The sequence below is a fragment of the Lithobates pipiens genome, unplaced genomic scaffold (genome assembly GCF_037356315.1).
Source record: "Lithobates pipiens isolate NorthernLeopardFrog02 unplaced genomic scaffold, aLitPip1_a1.2 Scaffold_27, whole genome shotgun sequence".
Lineage (NCBI taxonomy): Eukaryota > Metazoa > Chordata > Amphibia > Anura > Ranidae > Lithobates > Lithobates pipiens.
The window spans coordinates 77418278-77443198 of NW_027507788.1; the positions used below are offsets into that span (position 1 = coordinate 77418278).

At 44.0% G+C, this 24921-nt stretch overlaps 1 protein-coding gene across 5 annotated transcripts in view; it reads left to right on the forward strand.

The window, feature by feature from the left end:
* The window catches only part of MED25 (mediator complex subunit 25), a 474735-nt gene that overhangs the window by 158697 nt on the left and 291117 nt on the right, over positions 1-24921 (forward strand). For all 5 annotated transcript variants that reach the window (XM_077457089.1, XM_077457091.1, XM_077457094.1 and 2 more), the window contains 2 exons: positions 8602-8834; positions 21584-21721. In XM_077457089.1, coding sequence (XP_077313215.1) covers positions 8602-8834; positions 21584-21721 — 371 coding nt within the window. The remainder of the gene's footprint in view (positions 1-8601; positions 8835-21583; positions 21722-24921) is intronic.

The following is a 24921-nucleotide window of genomic DNA, read 5'->3' on the forward strand; positions in this document are numbered from 1 at the left end:
TCCTTGGGTTGGCACCCCTGGAAATATGTTATAGGTAGAATTCTTGAATTGCTACAGATGGGATTAGAGATGAATCCTGGCCTTGAATACCATCAAGGGCCAGATCTCAGCCTTGTCAGTGTTCTTTAAGCGGTCTTTAGCTTCTCACTCTTTAGTGCGTAGCTTTGTGCAGGGATTAACACAGATCAGTCCTCCGATCGAGACACCCCTAAATCCTTGGGATTTGAACTTGGTCCTGTCAGCTTTACAAAAGCAGCCTTTTGAACCTTTACGGGAGATTCCCTTGGTTCTGTTGACCAGAAAGATAGTATTTCTGGTTGCCATTTCTTCTGCCAGAAGCATTTCTGAACTAGCAGCTCTATCTTGTAGGGAGCCATATCTGATTATGCATAAGGATAAGGGGGTTTTACACCCTCATCCTGAATTCCTGCCAAAGGTAGTGACAGGGTTTCACTTAAACCAAGATATTGTTCTTCCTTCATTCTTCCCAGAGCCTCAATCTAGAGAAGAGACATTGCTACATTCCCTGGATGTAGTAAGGGCAGTCAGAGTGTATTCAAGGGCGACCGCTCAGGTTCGTGAGACAGATATTTTGTTTATTCTGCCGGATGGTCCAAAGAGAGGACAGGCAGCATCTAGATCCACTATTGCCAAGTGGATTCGTCAGGTTATTGTGCAAAGCTTATGGTTTAAAGAGGAAGATTCCTCCTTTTCATATTAAGGCACACTCTACCAGGGCGATTAGTACCTCCTGGGCGGTGCATCATCAGGCCTCTGCAGCTCAGATCTGTAAAGCCGCGACATGGTCTTCAGTTCATACATTTACCAGATTTTATCAAATCGATGTTAAGGGTCAGGAGGATTCTGCCTTTGGGCGAGTCCTCTGACTTTTTTTGTTGTGTGTCCCCCCTCCCCCCCCCCCCTTCAGTTGCCATTGCTATGGGACATCCCATGTAGTAAGTCCTACGGCTCTGTGTCCCCTGATGTAAGAAAAGAAAATAGGATTTTTAAAACAGCTTACCTGTAAAATCCTTTTCTTTGATGTACGTCACCGTGTTATAAATAATCGGAATTTGATGTGACCGTGTGTAGGCAAGACAGCTTGAGCCGAATTCCGTCGGGAAAACCATCAGAGCCTTTTCTGACGAGAATTCCAATCGTGTGTACGCGGCATTAGAATTTATAAGCGCATCACTTCAGTTAACAATTTTTTGTTTTTTTTGCTGCAGGTTTAGCAGATAATTAAGGAGTTAGCACAGCACATGATTTATTTGTCTGTATATTCTCTGCTGTTTGAAGGTTGAACACTGGGCATATCAGAAGTCACAATTCTCCCTAGTGGCTATACATGCTCACATACTAAGTAAGCCTAGTTTGGCTGAATTAATATAATATCTTTTATGATACAGTACAAGACACAGGCAACATATTCGTACACCATGGGTTATAGGTGCACACCTAGTGATTGGACATTGACAAGCTTTTGAGGACACGCCTACTGGGGCACCTCCTCTATAACCCCACACCACTCCATGGATCCTCTTTGTTTTTTGCTAGTTTCTGGAAGTAATGAACCTCCGTCGCAAAGAAATCTGCTCCATTGGCTTATTATTTTCTTAGAAAATACAGGGGCAGCATACCCAGATTGGTGTAACCTAGGTAAAACCTTGGGAGCTGTACCTGGACTCCATGCTGTGGGGATGACGTGTACCGTGCTTATGCCACGGTATCCTTAATGCGCACTCGTTGTTGCACTTGGTGAAATGCATTGAATTAGTTGCAGGTTGCTATACAGGTCAAGCGCTGTGGTCCATTGTTATGGAACCCAGGCCCTAAAGCCATGTTAAGGGGCGAAGCCTGGACTTTATCTACAGTCCAGTGTCAGACAGGTAGGACAGGGTCACCCTGTATCTGAATGTTACTGTAAAAACTGTCTTTGTTTGAAATGTATTGACTTCAAAGTGTAAACTTTTCAAACTTGGTGCTAAAATTGAAACCACTCAGAGCTCAGTCTTTAGCCTCGTACACGTGATTGGCCTTTCCGCAGACAAAACCTTGCACTTTTGTCCGAAGGCATGTGCCTGGATTTTGTCTTGCATACAAATGGCAAGGCATGATCGAGACCCGACGGTGATAGAGGCTCCCGTGATCACTCAGGGCACACGGAGAACAGGGAGCTGTGTGTGTAAACAGTGCAGTCTGAGCAGTGAACTGATAGATCGTCTGTTCATACAGCGTATGGACAGCGATCTGTTAGTTTCCCTGCATAGTCCCACCCCCCTTTTAGTTAGAACACTCCCTAGGATACATATTAACCCCTTCACTTCCACCTAGTTTTAACCCCTTCACTGTCGGTGACATTTTTACAGTAATCGGTGAAATTAATGACAGTGGTCCCAAAAATGTGTCGAATTGTCCGATGTGTCCGCCATAATGTCGCAGTCATGATAAAAAAACGCTGATTGCCGCCATTACTAGTATAAAATTGCCATAAAATTATCCCCTATTTTGTAGACGCTATAACTTTTGCGCAAAACAATATACACTTATTGCGTTATTTTTTTTTAAACCAAAAATATTTAGAAGAATATGTATTAACATACATACATATGTATGCTTAACCAGTTGCCGACCGCCGCACGACGATGTACGTCAACAGAATGGCACGGGCAGGCATATGGGCGTACCTGTACGTCCCTGCCTTCCCGCGGGTGGGGTGCCCGATCGGGCCCCCCCCCCCGGTGCCAGCGGCGGTCGGAATCCGTTCAGGAGCGAACCGGGGATGAGGGGGCGGCCATTCATTCATGGCCACCCCCTCGCGATCGCTCCTGACGAATGGAAGTGCAGCATGACATCACTTCCTCTCCTGTAATGTAAACACAGGCAGAGGAAGTGATGTAATCTCTCCTCCGTGTCGGTATTTTTCATTCCGGCACCGAGGAGAGAGGATCGGTGAGTTGCACCAACACTACACTACACAGTAGAACATGCCAGGCACACTCTCACCCCCCGATCACCCCCCCAATCACTCCTGCACCCCCAGTCACAGTGACACCAATTGCATTTTTTTTTATTTTTTTTTATTGCATTGGTGTCATTTGTGACTGTAATAACTGTTAGGGCAGTTAGGGTTAGCCCCCTTTAGTTCTAGGGTACCCCCCTAACCCCCCCAATAAAGGTTTAACCCCGTGATCACCCCCCGTCGCCAGTGTCACTAAGGCTGGGTTCACATTGCAGCGGTTTATGAGAACGGATGTGATTCGCACCGCACTGCAGTGCAAATCACATCCGATCTCTGTGCGATGCGAGTTCAGCCATACAGATAGTATGGCTGAATTCGCATCGCACCCGCCGCAAACTCGCACGGGACCCTTTTTTTGGTCCGCAGCAGAATCGGATCGCATGGGTGTTCACACCATGCGATCCGATTCCTGTCCGAGTTTGCAGATCGCACTGCGATATGCGAACTGATCTGGGGGTGTCATTAACATTTCACTGACACTCCCAGCAGTTTGCATAGGGCAGTGTGATGCGGGAACCCGCCGCGGATTCGTGGTGTTCCCGCATCGCTCCAGTGTGAACCCAGCCTAATAAGCGATCGTTTTTCTGATCGCTGTATTAGTGTCACAGGTGACGCTAGTTAGGCAGGTAGGTATTTAGGTTCGCCGCAGCTTTTTATAGCGCCAGGGACCCCCATATACTACCGCATAAAGCCCCCTGATTGCCCCCTAGTTAACCCTTTCACCAGTGATCACCATATAACTGTTACAGGTGACGCTGGTTGGTTAGTTATTTTTTTATAGTTTCAGGGCACCCGCCATTTATTACCTAATAAAGGTTTAACCCCCTGATCACCCGGCGGGTGATATAAGTTTGAGGGTCAGATAGGGTCTGCGTCGCCCCAGGCAGCGTAAGGTTAGTGCCAGTACCGCTAACACCCACACGCAAAGCATACACCTTCCTTAGTAATATAGTATCTGATCAGATCTATATTAGCGTCGCCAGCATTTTAGGTTTCCCAAAACGCATTGTTAGCGGGATCAGCCCAGATACCTGCTAGCACCTGCGTTTAGCCCCTCCGCCAAGCCCAGCCCACCCAAGTGCAGTATCGATCGATCGATCACTGTCACTTACAAAACACAACACACATAACTGCAGCGTTCGCAGAGTCAGGCCTGATCCCTGCGATCGCTAAGGCCGCGTACACACGGGCGGATTGTCTGCCCAACTAAGTTCGTCAGACAATCCGACAGACAGTCCGTCCAACATTTGAATGAACGGATTTGACCACACACGATGAACAGACAGTCCGCTGAAAGCTTGCGCGATGACGTGTACAGCACGTACGACGGGACTAGAAAAACGACGTCCAATACACTGCAATGCAACCTTCGGCCGTGTAAATCCTTTCTGAGCATGCGCCATACTTAGTCCGTCCAACTTGCCTACACACGAGCGGACTGTCCGCTGAAACCAAGTTTGGACGGACAAAACCAAGTTTGGACGGACAAAATTACGGAAATTCCGAAAGACTTAGTCCGTCAGACTGTCCGCTGAAAAAGTCCGCTGAAGCCCACACACGAGCGGATTGTCCGCTGAAACACGGTTCAGCGGACTAAGTTGGGCAGACAATCCGCCCGTGTGTACGCGGCCTAACAGTTTTTTTTGTAGCGTTTTGATACAGTCGCTGACAGCCTAGGTGCTTTTTTACCTGTGAGTCTCACTAGTGTACCCCTAAATTTAGGGGTGTCTACTTTCCAAAATGGGGTCATTTGGGGGGGGGGGGGGGGTTGTGCCATCTCGGCATTTTATGGCCTTCAAAACTGCGATAGGTAGTGAGGAGTGAAATCAAAAATTTACACCCTTAGAAATCCTGAAGGCAGTGCTTGGTTTTCGGGGCCCGTACGCGGCTAGGCTCCCAAAAAATCCCACACATGTGGTATCCCCGTACTCAGGAGAAGCAGCAGAATTTATTTTGGGGTGTCATTTCACATATACCCATGGCATGTGTGAGCAATATATCATTTAGTGACAACTTTGTGAAAAAAAAAAAAAAAGTTTGTAATATTCCCGCAACTTGTGGCAAAATATAAAATATTCCATGGACTCAACATGCCTCTCAGCAAATAGCTTGGGGTGTCTACTTTCTAAAATGGGGTCATTTGGGGGGGGTTTTGTGCCATCTTGGCATTTTATGGCCTTCAAAACTGTAATAGGTAGTGAGGAGTGAAATCAAAAATTTACACCCTTAGAAATCCTAAAGGCGGTGCTTGGTTTTCGGGGCCCCGTATGCGGCTAGGCTCCCAAAAAGTCCCACACATGTGGTATCCCCGTACTCAGGAGAAGCAGCAGAATTTATTTTGGGTTGTCATTTCACATATGCCCATAGCATGTGTGAGCAATATATCATTTAGTGACAACTTTGTGAAAAAAAAATAAAAATAAATAAAAGTTTGTAATTTTCCCGCAACTTGTGGCAAAATATAAAATATTCCATGGACTCAACATGCCTCTCAGCAAATAGCTTGGGGTGTCTACTTTCTAAAATGGGGTCATTTGTGGGTGTTTTGTGCCATCTTGGCATTTTATGGCCTTCAAAACTGTGATAGGTAGTGAGGAGTGAAATTACAAATGTATGCCCTTAGAAATCCTGAAGGCGGTGCTTGGTTTTCGGGGCCCCGTACGCAGCTAGGCTTCCAAAAAGTCGACCACATGTGGTATCCCCGTACTCAGGAGAAGCAGCAGAATGTATTTTGGGGTACAATTCCACATATAACCATGGCATGTGTGAGCAATATATCATTTAGTGACAACTTTGTGTAAAAAAAAAAAAAAAATAATAATTTTTTTGTCATTATTCAATCGCTTGAGGCAAAAAAATAAAATATTCAATGGGCTCAACATGCCTCTTATCAATTTTCTTAGGGTGTCTACTTTCCAAAATGGGGTCATTTTGGGGGGGTTTTGTACTGCCCTGCCATTTTAGCACCTCAAGAAATGAGATAGGCAGTCATAAACTAAAAGCTGCGTAAATTCCAGAAAACGTACCTTAGTTTGTAGCTGTGACAACTTTTGCGCAAACCAATAAATATACAGTTATTGACTTTTTTTTTTTACCAAAGACATGTGGCTGAATACATTTTGGCCTAAATGTATGACTAAAATTGAGTTTATTGGATTTTTCTAATAACAAAAAGTAGAAAATATCATTTTTTTTTTAAATTTGCGGTCTTTTTACGTTTATATCGCAAAAAATAAAAATCGCAGAGTCAGTCAAATACCGTTAAAAGAAAGCTCTATTTGTGGGAAAAAAAGGACACAAATTTTGTTTGGGTACAACATTGCACGACTGCGCAATTACCAGTTAAAGCAGCGCAGTGCCAAATTGTAAAAGGGACCTCTGGTCATTGACCAGCAAAATGGTCCGGTCTGAAAATGGTTAAACTGAGGAAGAAAAAATTTTTTTTAAATATATTTTTTGGGGGTATTTATTATAGCAAAAAAAAGTTTAAAATAATGCTTTTTTTTTTCAAAATTGTCGCTCTTTTTGTGTTTATAGCACAAAAAATTAAAACCGCAGAGGTGATAAAATACCACCAAAAGAATGCTCTAGTTGTGGGGAAAAAAGGACATAAATCTTGTTTGGGAGCCACGTCCCACGACCCCGTAATTGACAGTTAAATTGACGCAGTGCCGAATCGCAAAAGTGGTCTGGTCTTTGGCCAGCCAAATGGTCTGGGGCTTAAGTGGTTAATCTGTAGTTTTGCTTAGGAGGTGATGCATGTTCTTCACCCTGTGAGGTCTTACCTTGAGCTGTGGAACTTGAACTTGGTCTTCATTCATTTAGAAGCCTCCATTTTAAACATCAAGGAATTGGCTACTTTGACTTTGGGCTCAGAAGGTGGCATTTCTTACTGCTGTCACCTCGGTCAGGAGGGATTTGTGGTTTGCACCATTGTTTTGCTATACTCCTTTTCATGTTTTGCACAAAGATAAAGTTGTTTAAAGGCCTAGGCCAACCTTTTTTACACTTTTACCTTTTTTGACCTAAATTATCTAGAGATTAGTAATGCTGTCAGTTCGTAATTCCGAACAGTTCCTGTAGTGTAGACTGTCTCACTTACAGTGCAACCAATTCTTTATGAATTTGAAACCATTTCTTAGGCTGTTATCGGGAAGAATACGGATCCGCTTTCCCTGTTACAGCTCACTGTACCATAGCAGTAAGTGCTTTCTGGGCCTTCAGACATCAGGTCCCAGGTTTGTGCAACCTGTCTAACATCTACACCTTTACCAAGTTGTATAGGGTGGATATGACTGTATTGACAGTTGCCAGCTACAGGCAGCTTTATGCACCCATTTTTTCCCTGGAACCCAAGGATTTCCCTTTGGCTGTTTGGGTGTCCTCTACTGCCCATGAGTTTTAGAACTTCTGTTGAATGCCCCACATGTATTAAATCTTTGGTGGTCTTTTTCTTCATAAACAAAGGGGAAAATGAGCTTTTTTTAATCCCATTGTTTTTTGAGGGACAGTTTTTCTCTGTTTTGTTTTTTTCCCTAATTGGATTGTTGCATTTCTTAGTTGTAAGTTTTGAGAAGGATTTCACCTTCTACTACTCTATTGAATTGCTGTTTGCTACAACTGAGTTACACAGTAGATACTGGGATACAGCCATCATGGGAAGCTACCCCCTTATTTTATTTTATGTACATTCCTGCATATGAATATGCGGTACTGTGTGTCTTAGTGGACATCCGAGAAAAGGAGTTTATGCGTCTATGATAGAGTAGGAGCCAAGAAAGCTGCTATAATCTATTGAATATAAGATGTCCTTACATTATGTAAGTTTTCTGTAGGTTTGTGTCAAGCACTGTTTGTCACCAGAGCACATTTAAAAACCAGTAAAAGTAACATTCACTGTGGGTGAATCAGTCACTGTAAGTGGATGTAAATTTGAGCACATATATCTACAGTGTTTTGTTATCTCTCTTCAAAGTACTATGTCCCGTAGCTGTCTCCTGCCCCATTCTTCTGTTTTCAGCCTGATAACTCCTGACAAGTATTCTGTCACATATGATAAAAGTAGAGGAGAGAGGGGGTGTGGGCCTTTCTTCCAATCGGCAGTCTTGGCTGTATGCCCAGGCTTCACTGCAGTGTTGACCAAGAAGAGAAAATCACCTAAAACAATGTGCACTTTCTAAACAGTATATAAAGATGAAGACAGCAGAGGTACATGTAAAACATATGTAGGGAGATTTATTTCATCCCTGTGTATCATCTGAGGCTGTTCACTTCACTGTGTATTTGTGAGGGTTTATATCAACTTTAAAACGCATGCACCCATAGATACACATGTTGTGAAAGTGTGCTGATAGTTACTTTTGCTGCTTTAAAAAAATATTAGTGTTGGCAACTTGGTGACATAGCTAGTCAGTTAAATTATCTATTTTACTTTTTTTTCCCTGTAGACTGTGAATTTTATAATTGTTCCAAACATGCCAAATCTGAAATCATCAGATTCTCTTACATCTACATTCATGATCTGTGTTTTGTTTTGAATTTATTTGGCAATATTTTCTTTATCATATTTGCTCTTATAGTTCCTGGCCTAAGTGGTATGCAGCCTACCCCAACTGTTGGACCACCATTTAACCAGCCACCTGCTCCAGCCATGGCCCAAGGACAAGCTTCCAAGATGGTTGTCTCTACTGCACCTTTAATAACACCATCTTCTCAGCCCAGTCTGGTTTCTACAGTAACCACAGGGCCTGGACCAGTGCAAGGGCAGTTGCCGCAACAGCCAGCTCAGCAGCAGCCAGTCCCACCACAAATGGTATTGTAAACATTGCTTATGCTAACTTTATATTTGTTTTCTTTAAGACACATTTTATATTTTGTGAAATATAATTTCCGATGAATTCAAGGGAACCCAGGTGGCAAGTTCCTGGTTGAATTTTTAAATTCAATATTTTGAATTAATGATCTTGCATAGATGCATGATTTCTTACTTAAACTTTCATGTGGGCAACTTTTTCTACTCCTTAATGTGTTGTACCTTAGAAAACAAGTAGACTTCTGTGATAAATTAGAAGCGTCATTGTGATCCATGGTTTTGGCAGATTTTGTAATCGGAACTTGACTAATTTCCTTTGTTTTCTCAGCAGGCTAGATCTAGTGTTTGAAAGATCTTGCAACAAATTGTAGATCTCTGTGAAAGAGCAAAGAAAGTTGAATGGACTTTATTGCTTGCCACTTTTAACTCCAAGTAAAGGAAATGAATACTCCAAAGGTATATAGAAAGTTTATTAACGACCTTAATCTGCTAAAATGTTATAGCATAAAAACAATTGAATCCAAAATTGATCAGACATGATAGCCTACATTTCCCTTTGTATAGTGGGGGCAAGATCTGAGTTTGCTGAAACCTGTAACAGAAATGGGACGCAATGGCCATTTCTGTTACAGGTTTCAGCACATGCAAATCTTGCCCCCACTATACAAGAGGGAATGTAGCCTATTTTATGTCTGATCACCTGGATTCAATTGTTTTTATGCTATGAAATTTTAGCCGATTAAGGTTGTTAAACTTATGTGCTCCAAAAGATACATAAAAATACAAATTTCCTTTGTTGGGTTGAGGTTGTATTCACACCTGAGAGCTTTGTTTTCAGGCTGAAAGTCATGTGATTTTACGGAGACTTTTACCGTGTTTTTGCCACGATTTTGCACAGGTCAAAAGGACATAAAAAGCAGAAAACCGCCAGTAATCTGCCCAAAAAGAAGCTTATGTACTTTTTTGAGCTTCAGGAGTTTTGCTTCAGTCTACAAAATGCTCCGATGTGAAGAGAGGCCATTTAAATTAATGGGATTCTGCTTGTTGGGCATTTCTTTTCTCACAAGCTGAAAACACTCAGGTGTGAATGCAGCCTAAAAGTGGCAACCGATAAAGTCTATTTAACTTTTTTTGCTCTTTCACAAGTATTTATGTATGTGGTGCCACATCAAACATGGCGTGTCTCAGTTTGCACTTAATTGTAGATTTTTGTCCTCTCCTAGGGTCTATTGTCAAATTTCCTGGAAGGCACACACCAACAAAGATGAGGCCAGTTGGGTTGCAAGGTCATCAGCTGGCATAATTAGGGGAAATTTTACCTTGGCAGGGTTTACGTACTACTTTCAGACATAGTGTGCATCATGCAATTTGAACTCAGAACTGCAGCATTGTAAGGCCAAAGTTCTAGTCAGTAGTTGTTCAGATGCTAAAATAAATTGTGATGTGAACATGAATCTGAGGTACTGGCTGGGCAATGTATATATTTAGAGGCTTACCAGCTACAGCTGCCTAACCACTAGCCTGTCATTCTCACATTTACAAAGTTATTAATGCTCTCCGTTTCAAACCACCTGAAAGCCACAACATGTTATACAAAGATTCTTGCTGTACATGGTTCACAATCCAAGAAAAACAAATGAATCCGACAACATGTGCAGTTAATGCATATTAACCACTTAAGGTCCGCCCTATAGCAGTTTCACTGCTTCAGGACGGCACCTCTGCGCCGCATTACGTACGTATGTACGTGATGGTAAAAAAAAGGACTTAAATTTTATTTGGGTACAGTGTTTCATGACGCGCCCATTTGTCTGTTAAAATAACGCAGTGCCGTATCGCAAAAAATGGCCTGGTCATGAAGGGGGTGAATTTTCCAGAGTTCAAGGGGTTAAGCTGTGATGTATGTGGATGCATAATGTAATATTGTCATTTCAAAGTAGACACGCCAATAAAATACATACTTTGTACAGTGAGGAAAAAACGTATTTGATTCCCTGCTGATTTTGTACGATTTCCCGCTGACAAAAAAAAGATCAGTCTATAATTTTAATGGTGAGAGACAGAATAACAACAAAAATATCCAGGAAAACGCATTTCACAGAAGTTACACATTGATTTGCATTTTAATGAGTGAAATAAGCATTTGACCCCTTCGCAAAAAATGACTTGGCACTTGGTGGCAAAACCCCCTGTTGACAATCACAGAGGTGAGACATTTCTTGTAGTTGGCCACCAGGTTTTCACACATCTCAGGAGGGATTTTGTCCCACTACTCTTTGCAGATCCTTTTCAAGTCATTAAGGGTTTGAGGCTGACATTTGGTAACTCGAACCTTCAGCTCCCTCCACATATTATCTATGGGATCAAGGTCTGGAGACTGGCTAGGCCACTCCAGGACCTTAATATGCTTCTTGAGACACTCCTTTGTTGCCTTGGCCGTGTGTTGTGAGTCATTGTCATGCGACCCATTTTCCATGCCCTGCCTGAGGGAAGGAGCTTGTCAATCAAGATTTGACGGTACAGGGCCTCATCTATCGTCCCTTTGATGCAGTGAAATTGTCCTGTCCCCTTAGCAGAAAAACACCCCAAAGCATAATGTTTCCACCTCCATGTTTGATGGTGGGGATGGTGTTCTTAGGGTCATAGGCAGTATTCCTCCTGCTCCAAACACAGCGAGTTGAGTTGATACCAAAGAGCTTGATTTTGGTCTCATCTGACCACAACACTTTCACACAGTTCTCCTCTGAATCATTCAGATGTTCATTAGCAAACTACTGACAGGCCTGTACATGTGCTTTCATGAGCAGGGAGACCTTGCAGCTACTGCAGGATTTCAGTGCTTCACAGCGTAGTACCTTACCAATTGTTTTCTTGGTGACTATGGTCCCACTACCTTGAGATCATTGACAAGATTCTCCCGTGTAGTTCTGGGCTGATTCCTCACGCTTCTAACGATCATTGAAAGTCCACGAGGTGAGGTCTTGCATGGAGCCCCAGACCGAGGGAGATTGAAAGTTATTTTGTGTTTCTTCCATTTCCAAATAATCACACCAACTGTCGATGGTCTTGTAGCCTATTCCAGCCTTGTGTAGGTCTACAATTTTGTCCCTGACATCCTTGGGCAGCTCTTTGGTCTTAGCCATGGTGGAGAGATTGGAATCTGATTGCTTCTCTGGACAGGTGTCTTTTATACGGGTAACAAGCTGAGATTAGGAGCACTTCCTTTAAGAGAGTGCTCTTAATCTCAGCTCATTACCTGTATAGAAGACACCTAGTAGCCAGAAATTTTGAAGATTGATAGGGGATCAAATACTTATTTTAATCATTAAAATGCAAATTGGATCATCACTTTTTTAAATGCGTTTTTCTGGATATTTTTGTTATACTGTCTCAGGCCGCGTACACGGGCGGACTGTTCGCTCAACTTTGTCCGCTGAACAGTGTTTCAGCGGACAGTCCGCTCGTGTGTGGGGCTTCAGCGGACAGTTTCAGCGGACAGTTTGACGAACAAAGTTTTTCGGAAATTCCGAAAAACTGTCCGCTGAAACTTGGTTTGAGCGGACAGTCCGCCCGTGTGTAGGCCACTTTCGAAATGAGCAAACTGTTCCCGCTCGGAGGAAAGTCTGCTCATTTCGAGCGCGTCTCCAGGTAGGCGGGGCCCGCGAAGGAGACGTCGCGGGCCCCGCCGCCTGGTATGGACTTAAAGGGGAACCCCAACGCCGAAAAAAATCGGCGTGGGGGTTCCCCCAAAGTCCACAACAGACCCTTGTCCGAGCACGCTACCCGGCCGGCCAGGAAAGGGGGGCGAGCGAGCGCGCCCCCCCCTCCCGAGCCGTACCAGGCCGCATGCCCTCAACATGGGGGGTGCCTTGGGGAAGGGGGGGCCGCGCTGTGCGGCCACTTATATAGTGACAATGGGGCGGTGTCACATGGTATATGTCACATGGGTTGGTCACATGGTGACCTCGCCCCTTTACGTTTGTCATAGTCCCCATGTGACATCAACCCATGTGACCAACCCATGTGACATATACCATGTGACACCGCCCCATTGTCACTATATAAGTGGCCGCACAGCGCGGCTCTGGCATTCCGGCCGGAGAGAGCGACGTGTCAACATCTCCTGGAGAAGAAGAAGAAGAAGAACAAGAAGAAGAACGGAAGGCGACCGGAAGGCGACAGCGGCGACAGAAGACCGGGCCACCGCCTCTAAAAGAGCTATAAGAAGGCGCGGTGGCCCGGCAGAAGAACGGAAGGCGGCGGCGACAGAAGACCGGGCCACCGCCTGCAAAAGAGCTATAAGAAGGCGCGGTGGCCCGGCAGAAGAACCGAAGAGGGGGACAAGACCCCCGAAGTCGGGAGAAGAGGCCGGCGGCGGGGAGGAAGAAAGCCGGACTCCTCCGCTAGCAAAAGAGCTACAAGAAGATAGCGGAGGAGTCCGGCGAGAAGACCCCCGAAGACGGAAGACCCCCGGAGCTGTGCAATAAAATATTTTATCTCGTGTGTTGTGTTTTTTTTCGGGTACTTTTATTTTACAGGTGATTGGGTAGGGGTACATTGTACCCCATACTCATTCACATAGGGTGGGGGGCCGGTATCCGGGGGCCCCCTTATTAAAGGGGGCTCCCGGATTCCGATAAGCCCCCCGCCCGCAGACCCCGACAACCAACGGCCAGGGTTGTCGGGAAGAGGCCCTTGTCCTCATCAACATGGGGACAAGGTGCTTTGGGGTGGGGGGGCCGCGCGGCCCCCCCTTCCCCAAGGCACCCCCCATGTTGAGGGCACGCGGCCTGGTACGGCTCGGGAGGGGGGGGCGCGCTCGCTCGCCCCCCTTTCCTGGCCGGCCGGGTAGCGTGCTCGGACAAGGGTCTGTTGTGGACTTTGGGGGAACCCCTACGCCGATTTTTTTTGGCGTTGGGGTTCCCCTTTAAGTACATTCCAGGCGGCGGAGCCCGCGACGTCTCCGTCGCGGGCCCCGCCTACCTGCACACGCGCTCGAAATGAGCGGACTGTTGCCTCGTGTGTGGGCGAGTCCGTTCATTTCAAAAGTTGCGCGGACTTAGTACGACGAACAAAGTTTGCCGTATTTGTCCACTCAAAAAGTGCCGTGTGTGGGCGTGTTCGTTCATTCAAAAGTTTGAGCGGACTGTTGACGAACTTAGTTTCGGCAGACAGTCCCCACGTGTGTACGCCGCCTCACTCTTAAAATAAGCCTTAAAATAAACCATTAAAATTACAGACTGATCATTTCTTTGTCAGTGGGCAAATGTGCAAAATCAGCAGGGGAACAAATTTTTCCCTCACTGTATTAGGGCACATGTCAGCATTATGTAAAAATATTGTTTTGAGCAAAATACCTGATCCCTATTGCCCTGTATAATAAAAAAAAATTCTGCCTTTCCCCAGGTACTTGCCTAGGCAGCTGAGATCAAATGGTCTTTGGCTAGCAATCGTTGCAGAGATTCTGTTTTCAATCATCACTCAGATAAGAGGATAAAGTCTGTCCCATGTCAATAGAAAATTAGAATGTGGTTGCATTAATAAAAAAGTTTGTAATATTTTAACACAGGCCTTATTAAATACTCCAGAAGTCTAGGAACCATTTAAAAAGTAGTGAAGCCATATTAACATATAGTTTAAGTGCCAAGTAAATTGTCAGTGCTAAAAAAATGGCGGAAAGGTAAGTGGAGTTTTCTAAGAAATTTTTAAAAATGTTCTTATGAATGTCTCCTTTAAATCAGTAAATGTTGTCATGCCTATGTGTCACCACTGGGGGCTGTATTGAGCACTTGCGTCTCATGCTTCTCAGAGAGCTCACGTTTGTCCAGGAAACAGCACGTTTCTCTTCCTCCGGTGCATCAAGACATCCGGTTAGTCTAGGGGGGTTCCCCCTCCCCACCGGACGCCCCCTGTGCCATTTTTTCTTCCCCCTCTTCTCGGGTAAAGGGCGCCAAAGGTTTTTTTTTTTTTTTTTTTAGCTCTGCGGCTTCCAGGCCCCCTCTGCTGTTCATCCTTTTTCCCGGTGGATCCTATGGGATCAGGGGACCGCACTCACACGGGAAAAAATCTCTTTCTTTGAAAAAGAGGGTGGGGGGCGGCAGGTTTGGTGCGGATAAAAACATCTCAATAAAGGGCTCTAGAAAGACTTCTTTAGTCACATGGAAGCTTAGATCCATCCCGGTTAGCTGGCATCCTCCCCTGAGAGTAATATGGCTGGTCACAGTGAGCCTTCAGGAGGGGCAAGTGTTGCAGCTGCTCTTAAACTCTGCAGGCCCTGTGTATATTACTAGGAGGTTTTTTCTTCAACCATTTTAAGCTTGAAGTAAAAGTTTGATGCTTTAATCGCATCCTAGAGTGGGACTAAGCGTAACAGGTCCCCCGTACATTAGGAGTGCAACGGTTCAAAAAACTCACGGATCAGATCGTTCCTCGAATTAGAGTCATGGATCAGATAATTTTTTGGATCAGCAAATAATTAAATTTGCAAAAACCTGTGAAAATTCCACCACCATAAAGTCCCCACTGTAATATCCACAATCTCCCCACTGTAATATTGTCTGGGAATGGCTGAGTATGGCTGGGTATTGCAGAGTATGGAGGGATGGCTGTGACTGCAATTGTCACAGAGCAACGCTGTGGGCACTACAGATACAGCCCACAGCGCTGCTGCCATCCGATCTCTTCCCTCCACTATACAGATCAGTACACAGTGGGGAGAGAGGAACCGGCGTCATCATTTGACGGAGCGATCACATTGTAAACAGCCGACGGGTGCACCAAGATGGCCGCTGCTCTGGAGCTAGGCCGAAGCTGCAGCCTTTCCTAAGGCCGGGCCGCAGATTGCGGCGTGTGCCAATCCGAACAGGGTGACCCATTTGGATCACGGATCGCTGACGATCCGTTGCACCCCTACCGTCCATTGTTCAGGACCCTCATACTGCGGAACAAGGAGCGAGGGATTGCGGATTTCTCTTTAGGACCAGGAAAAGGCTGATGTCTCCTCTTCCGAAGAACCTGATGCGAAGTATCAGGCTCGCAGGAAAGGTTGTTTACAGTCGCTCACTGAATTGGTCTGTTCCACATTTTTACTGCCAGTAATGCAGTCAGTCGATGAGCCCACTTCTGCGTTCCCAGAGATGCAGTGCAAAGAAGTCTTTCTAGCTTTGGATCATCTCTTTTCTCAGAGTGATATCGGTGGTCCCCTTGATAGAGCAAGGATTAGGGTTTTATTCAAGCCTTTTTTTTACAGTTCCAAAACTGTATGCGGATGTCAGACTCATTTTAGATCTCAAAGATCTAAACCGGTTTTGAATATCCGTTCTTTTTGGATGGAGTCAATCTGATCAGTAGTCTCCATCCTACAAGGGGGAGAGCTTCTGGTGTCAATCAACATCAAGGATGCTTTTTTCCATGTGTAATTTTTTCCCCGCTTACCAGAAATGTACGCTTCAAGGTAGAAAATCTTCATTTTCAGTTTATAGCTCTGCCTTTAAGTGTAGCTACTCCACCTCGAGTGTTTATAAAGGTCCTGGCTCCTCTTTTAGCCAGGGTAAGGGCTCAAGGTATAACAATACTAGCCTACTTAGATCTTCTCTTCATAGATCAATTCGGTAGCCCGCTCAATCCAATCTTTGGTCACTGCAGTTAGCTACCTGGAATACCTAGGTTGGATTCTCAACCTAGAGAAATCCTCCTTAACTCCATCAAGGAGATTGCAGTACTTGGGGCTGATCATTGATACAGCTCAGAAGAGGATGTTTTTTCCCAGAGAAGGATCAGTTGCATAAGGGAACTGATTAAGTTACTCAAGTGCAAAGAAGAATCCTTCTATTCAGCTTTGCATGAATTTTTTGGGAAAGATGGTGGCTTCTGTCGAGGCCGTTCCTTATGTGCGGTTTCATTTTAGACTGCTGCACAACAGTATCCTGTCAACTGGGAACAAGAAGGCCGAAGCTGTGGGCTTCCCAATGTGTTTATCCCCCAATGTGCGTCAGAGCCCCAATTGGTGGTTGATATCCAAGAATCTTCAAAAAGAGAAATCCTTTCTACCAGTTACTTGGAAAGTGATAACAACAGATGCCATAGAAAAATTGGAATTCCCTCGCACTATCAAAGTGAAATAATATCTAAATGTGGTATATCTGATAAATTGCTGCTAGATCTAAAGTTTAAAGTTCCCTGTATAGGTCTTAGGTGAACTATACCGTACAAATAAATATATAAAGTGCAAATAAACAATATAAATTACTGTGCAAATGAATCCTAACTAGTGGACCCTTGTGAAAATAGCTACTGTGCAAACAAATATGCAAAAAATCAATATCTCTATGCAGTCAGTCCTTGTGCAAAATACTACTGTGCAAACAAATATGCAAAAAATATGCAATAAATAAACAAATATTACTATGCAGTCAATCCTTCTTGTGCAAAATACTGCTGAGTAAACAATTAATATGGTGCAAAATATTAAATAATGCAAAATATTATAAAGTGCTGAATATTATATAGTATGCAGTCCTTTGTGTTCACCTTAAGGTGTATAGGTATACTGGTAAAGTCTTACTTTATCAGATATTGATATCAATATAAAAAAATAATAAACTTGCAAAACGGTGCAAAAAGTGTTAGTGTGCAGCAATGTGACAAGTAGACTCTTCAGGTGATATCCACTGTGTGCTCTTCGTGTGCCCCACTTAGTGCTCACTATGCTCTTACCTCCAAGTGGGTAAAAAACACCACTAAGATCTCTATAATGAAGAGCCTTGCTGAGTGTGGTAAGGGGATAATAGTAGGACTATACCTGTACACCTTAAGGTGAACACAAAGGACTGCATACTATATAATATTCAGCACTTTATAATATTTTGAACCATATTCATTGTTTACTCAGCAGTATTTTGCACAAGAAGGATTGACTACATAGTGATATTTATTGCATATTTATTTTTTGCATATTTGTTTGCACAGTAGCACAGCAGTATTTTGCACAAGGACTGACGGCATAGAGATATTGTTTTTTTGCATATTTGTTTGCACAGTAGCTGTTTGCACAAGGGTCCACTAGTTAGGATTCATTTGCACAGTAATTTATATTGTTAATTTCCACGGTATAGTTCACATAAGTCCTATACAGAGAACTTTATCCCTGTATGATTATATGGTATATAAGTTGCGCTGATCAGTATTTTTATTTATAACAACAGATGCCAGCCTTCTGGGCGGAGGAGCAGTCCTGGAAGAAGCATCTGTCCTAAGGAAATGGTCCAAATCAGTGATTACCTTGTCCATCAATATTCTAGAGATTCGGGCAGTACGCCTGGTCCGCGAGGCCTGGACCCTCAAACTACGGAATTGTCCTATCAGGATCCAATCAGAGAGTGCCACAGCTGTGGCTTTTATCATTCACCAAGGGGACACGAGAGGTCGTGGGCCCAGAAAGAGGTGAATCATATTCTATCTCTGCAGAAAACATTCCTTGCCTATTGGCAATTTTAATTCCAGGAATAGTGAATTGGCAGGCAGACTACTTGAGTCGCCAATAATTGTTCCCGGGAGAATGGTCCTTTCACCCTGACATTTTTCTATTGATTTGCCAGAAGATGGGGGAGTTCCGGATTTGGAACTTTGTGTCAAGGACAAGGGTTCCGGCATGTGAAACAGATGCCTTGATTTTTTCCGTGGGATCAGTTTTTTATTGATCTATGCATTCCCTCCTGTTCTGCTTCCGCACCTTCTTCGCAGGATCAAGCAAGAAGGGAAGGAGGTGATTTGTGTGGCCCCGGAAATCTTGGTTTGCCAAGATCGTAAAGATGGTGGTGGGGGATCCTTGGGGCCCTGCCACTATGGCGAGACCTTCTCTCGCGAGGTCCGGTATTCTATCCTACCTTACAAACGCTAAATTTAGCGGTTTGGCTATTGAAACCCACATTCTGAAAGATCATGGGCAGTTAGCCTCCGTAGTTCTACTTTGGTTAAATGCTAGGAAGCCGGCCTCCAGAGTCAAGAATCTGGAAGGCATATGTCTCCTGGTGTAAATCCAGGGGTTGGCACCCCAAGAAATATGTCAAAGGTAGGATCCTTGAATTCCTACAGATAGTAGTACTCAAGGCCAGCTTTATTTCTGATCCTATCGATGGCCAGATGTCGGCCTTATCGGCCTTTCTTTTCATCAACCACTTGCTTCCCTCTCTCTGGATCGTAACTTTATTCAGGGGGTAATGTGGATTAATTCTCCAGTTTGGTCACCCCTGAACCCTTGGGACTTAACTTTAGTGCTGTCGGCTTATAGAAGCAGCTTTTTTTTGGAGCCAGTACGAGATATTCCCTTGGTCCTCTTGACCGTGGGAAAAGTAATTTTCTTGGTTGCCATATCTTCTGCAAGAAGAGTATCAGTGTTGGCTGCTCTTTAGTAAGGAGCCGTATTTGTTGTTCAGGATGAGTCCACAATACAGTCCCATCCTTATGAATTTTTACCAAAGGTAGTATCAGGTTTTCATTTAAACCAGGTTATTCTGCCTTCATTTTTTTTCCAGAACTTTTTTCTGTGGAAGAAAGGTCACTACATTCTCTTGATGTGGTGAAGAGCGGTCAAGGTCTATTGAAAGTGACCGCTCAAATTCCTAAACAAATGTTTTGTTTGTGTTGCCAGATGGTCCTAAAAGAGGACAGACGGCATCGAAATCTGCTATTTCTAAATGGATTTGTCAAGTTTACTTATGGTTTAAAGAGGAAAATTCCTCCTTTTTCATATTAAAGCACACTCCACTAGGACTGTTAGTGCTTCTTGGACAGTGCACCACCAAACCTCCATGGCTTAAATCTGCAAGGCCGCAACTTGGTCTTCAGCCCATACATTTACCAGATTCTATCAAGTAGATGTAAAAGGTATGAGGACATCGCCTTTGGGCGCAGTGTACTGCAGGTTGCAGTATGAGTCCTCTAGTCTCTTGGTGCCCTACTTTGTTGCGTCACCCTCCCTTCAGTTGGCATTGCTATGGGACATTCCACACAGTAACTACTATGGCACTGTGTCCCGTGATATACGATAAGAAAATGGGATTTTTATAACAGCTTACCTGTAAAATACTTTTCTTTGAAGTGCATCACGGGACACAGAGGTCCCTCCCTTCTTCGTATACGCGTGTATTGCTTTACTGCAAAACTGAGTTACTCCCACCAGTGGGAGGGGATATATAGGGAGTGCACTTTTTAATTTAGGGCGTGCTAGTGTCCATCACCTGAAGGTGGCCTATAAGCCACCTAGTAACTACTATGGTTCTGTGTCCCATGATGTACTTCAAAGAAAAGGATTTTACAGGTAAGCTGTTATAAAAATCCTATTTTTCAGCTTTCAGCGCTGTCACTCTGACAATTGCGTGGTCATGCTGTCAAGTGAATTTTTTATAATTTTCTTTACACAGTTGGAGCTTTCTTTTGATGGTATTTAATTGCTGCTGGGACCGAAAATTTTGAAAAAATAAACAAAACCCGTTTTATAGGTTGATATAAAATTTCGAAAATGAGTAATTTTTCTCCTTCACTCGTGTGCTGATGAGGCGGCACTGATAGGCAGGACAGAGGGGTGCACTGATGGGCGTTACTGATAGGTGGTTCCGGTTAGCACTAATGCGGCACTAATGGTTGGCACTGGGTGCCGTTGAAGGGCACTGATAAGCGGCACTCATAGGTGGCACTCACTGTTGGGTGGCACTGATGGGCACACTGGTAGGTGACACTGATGGGCAACACTGATAGGCACTGGTAGGTGGTACTGTTGGCACTGGTAGGTGACACTGTGGGCACTGGTAATTGGCAAAGTGGGGACTGGCAGCTGACACTGGTGGGCACAGAAAATGCAGCCGCAGGCTTTCTGTGTGAGGGACCGATAGAAGCCGCCGATCGTCTGATCGCTTACAGCATGAGGGGAAAAATAAAATGCTGATTACCGAGCTTCTGTTTACATCACATGATCATCCGTCATATGCTGACAGCTGGTCACCTGGTAAGGGTCCGGGATCGACCCCTTACTCTGATCTGTGATCAGCCGAGTCTCGGACTCGGTGATCAGAGTGTGACCTGTGGGGATGCGCAGACAGCACCCTGCCGGCTATTGAGGGGCACGCTGTAGCTGTCTTTCAGCTATAGCGCTGTCGGGAAGTAGTTAATCATGATGAATCCCCATGAATAAGCTCCAAGGGGCAGAGTGAAACACCATTGAGGGCATAGCCTGGCTTTAGCCCAGGCTGAGACTGCCACAAACATTATTTCGGGTATGCTTTGATGTGCGGCCCATGGGCTTATATCTCCTGTTACATTGTTTTAACTTGATGATGGTTTACAAAAATATCAGTCTCTGCTTCATTCCAGAAAATCAACTCAATTTAATAGGGGTCTCCTGGCCTACGGTCATTTCACATTGTAGGCTGCTAAGTTTGATTGCCAGTGATGATGGTGACATGAGTCTTCCAAGAAATCAGTATAGTTGAGCTACTTATATGCAGTTCCAATCAATGACCTATTGACTTCTCAGTGCATTGTACCATCCAAATTTGAGATTAACCCCAGAATCTGAACATATTATTGAGCTGATTGGTAATTTACTTGGTGCTAATTTTGTTTTGCTATAGCCAGACTGTGAATTCTATTTTTTTTTAATCTAAAATGTATTATTTACTTCGCATTACAGGGAAAGTTTACATGAATCATTATAAAAATTATCGTTCGTCTTTAATTCTCTGTATCTCTGGCAGCCCGTTACAGGAGGACCAGTTGGAATACCATCACAGCAGCCTGCTGCACCGCAGATTGGCACCCCGCAGTTGCCTGCCACACAACAATCCGTTGCGAACAAAATGCTTGCATGGAGTGGAGTTCTGGAGTGGCAAGAGGTTAGTCTTGTTTAAAAAAGCAAGGAAAAAAACCCTTCCTTAACCACTTCAGCCCCGGAGGATTTGGCTGGCCAAAGACCAGAGCACTTTTTGCGATTCGGCACTGCATTACTTTAACTGAAATTTGCGCGGTTGTGCGACGTTGCTCCCAAACATAATTGACGTCCTTTTTTTTTCCCCACAGATAGAGCTTTCTTTTAGTGGTATTTGATCACCATAAAAAAAGCGACAATTTTGAAAAAAAAAAAGCAGTATTTTTTTACTTTTTGCTATAATATCCCCAAAAAATATATAAAAAACATTTTTTTTTTCTCCAGTTTAGGCAGATATGTATTCTTCTACATATTTTTGATAAAAAAGATTACAATAAACGTATGCTTGGTTTGCACAAAAGTTATAGCGTCTACAAAACAGGAGATAGTTTTATGGGATTTTTATTAATAATTATTTTATTTTTTTACTAGTAATGGCGATGATCAGCGTATTATCGTAACTGTGACATTATGGTAGACACTTTTGACACATTTTTGGGACCGTTGGCATTAATATATAAAATATAAAATTGCATTGACTGCAAAAATGTCACTGGCAGTGAAGTGTTTAACCAGGAGGTGGCGCTGTAGGGGTTAAGTGTGTCCTAAGGAGTGATTCTAACTGTGGCGGGGGGCTAGCTGTGACACATCACTGATCACCTCTCCCGATTACAGGGAGCTGTGATCAGTGACAGTGTCACTAGGCAAAACTGGGAAATGCTTGTTTACATTAGCATTTCCCTGTTCTACCTCTCCGTGAGTGGATTGCGGGTATCCCCGTGGATATCGAGTCCCCAGGACCTGCAGTCGGACTCACTGAGCTCGCCTACTATGCAAGCCTCGCAGATCACATAATATAACGTGATTTTGTGCAGCGGAGCCAACCTGCCACAGTGAAACTGCGGCAGCTGGTCCACAAGTGGTTAACATGTTGGAAAAAAAGCAGTAAGTTTACCATCTTAACCCTACAATACAGGTCATAGACTCTTTATATAGGCTAGTACCTTCTGGTGATGGACACTGGCAAAGCTTTGCAGGACAGCAAGCAAAGCAATGCAAAATACATTCTTGTGTTAAGAGGTATCGACTACAGAAAGAGACATCATTTTGCCACTGTAAAAAGCATTAGTAAGACCCCATCTTGAATATGCAATTCAGTTTTGGGCACCAGTTCAGGAAAAGGTTATCAGGAAATTGGAGACAGTGCAGAGAAGGTGAACCAAAATAGTAGCAGCACCATCTTCTGCCAGGGTCCCTTTAAAATATACTCAGGCACTTCCTACTACCCTTTTGCCATGAATAAATTGCTACAGGATGGTCGACCCCCTGGTTGCTCCATACTCCTTCACAGATGCACTTACCCCATTTCTGCAGCCTCTTCTGTAAGTTACCCACAAGGAAATTACTATGGATGAGCTCAGGCGTGTTCGCAAGCCGCATGTGCCGAGCCCACCAGGAAGATGGCATTGCACAGCACTAATCACAAGCAGTGAGACATTTCCCAATCTCTGCAGCTGCACATCGGAACAATGTCTCACTGGCTGTTATTAGCGCTGTGCAGTGCCGACTTCCTGGCGGGGCCCGGCACATGCGGCTTGCGAACAGGCCTGAGCTCATTCTCACAAATGACCTCACCGATAGCAGTGGTGGAAACCAGGAACAGGGGAACCACAGAAAGCTCAGGAAAACATTCACTATACTGAAGGCCTGCAAAACATTTCTCAGAGTGACAGTGCTTGCCTTGCACTGAAGCAGATAATTTCTTTAAAAAAATCAGACAATGTGATTGTCTGGATTTGTTTCCACATTTTATCTCTTAGTTGAGGTATACTTATGATGACAATTACAGGCCTCTCATCTTTTTAAGTGGGAGAACTTGCACAATTGGTGGCTGACTAAATAAATACGTTTTTGCCCCACTGTAGATATGCTCACTTCTGCTTGGTACAAAAGATTTACCCTGAAAATTTTTTCACCCCCTGAGAATCATTGCCTAAAATTGGTCTGTTCCAGTAGTAGACCCTGCTTCAGTCAAATTTGACACACCTTTTTAAAGGCTCTCTTTACCCTTGCAGGCCTAGCTCTGCAACCAGCTACTGCTGCTATTACTATTGACCAGATTGAAGTTAATTGGACTAGAACAATGAATAACCAACAGGATCTTGTCTTCCAGGACTGACCCTTGGCAAAGCACTTGTATACACTGTCTTCTGCCTTACTCTTTTGTGTTGATACCCTGAAACAAGTCATGACACAGATTTCAAGAATGGCTATTATTTCTATCTATATGTGCATAATCTTATGGCTAAAAAAGCCTGATCAGCTTAAAGCTACTGGTAAATACTGGCTCACATATGCCCTTAGGAGGACAACTGGTGACACACTTGACAAAAACTATTGTCACAGGAGGAAAAGTTTTCTTCCTTCCACAGGGGACTGTTCTTAAAGTGGTAGTAAACTCTGTTCTACCACTTGTCCCTACAGGCCAGCCTATAGTAAGGTTTACCTGTAGGTACTTTGTATATCTCCTAAACTTGCACAGGGGAATACTTTGCATCAGTAGATATCCAATATGCTTATCTCTGTTATTTTTCCTGTCTGTTCAGCACTTCCTGCACTTCACAGTAGGGTCAAACACTTTAAATGTGTCGCTCTGCCATTTGGCCTTTCCTCTGCACCCACAAAAGCACATCTTCTTGCCCTTCTAAAAAACTTTAGGGCATTCAGGTGATGGGGTACCTAAAGAACTTTTTTCTGAAGCACCTCTTTTCCCTTCATTGGTCTGCAAACAGCTAAAGAACTATTCAAATGCTTTAGATATTTGGTTGGGTAATCAGCCTTTAAAGTGGAAGTAAACCCTTCTATAATTTTCAACCAAGGAAGCTGCCATCTTGGCCTCTGTTTTATCTACAGCTGCCATGATGCTGCACATGTGATCAGCTATGACACCAGCCGTTGGATGGTTTGGCAGTTTGGTTGAGAGAACAACCAATGGGAGTGTTAGATTCCTGGCATGTGCCGGAAATGAAACTGTTAAATGGATGGGTTTACTTCTGCTTGAGCCTGGGTTCACACTAGTGGGATCTGTCTTCGCATGTGATTCGCACCCGCACCCCAGATGCAGATTGAATGCGATGTCTGAGCAATGCAAGTTCAGCCATACAGTTG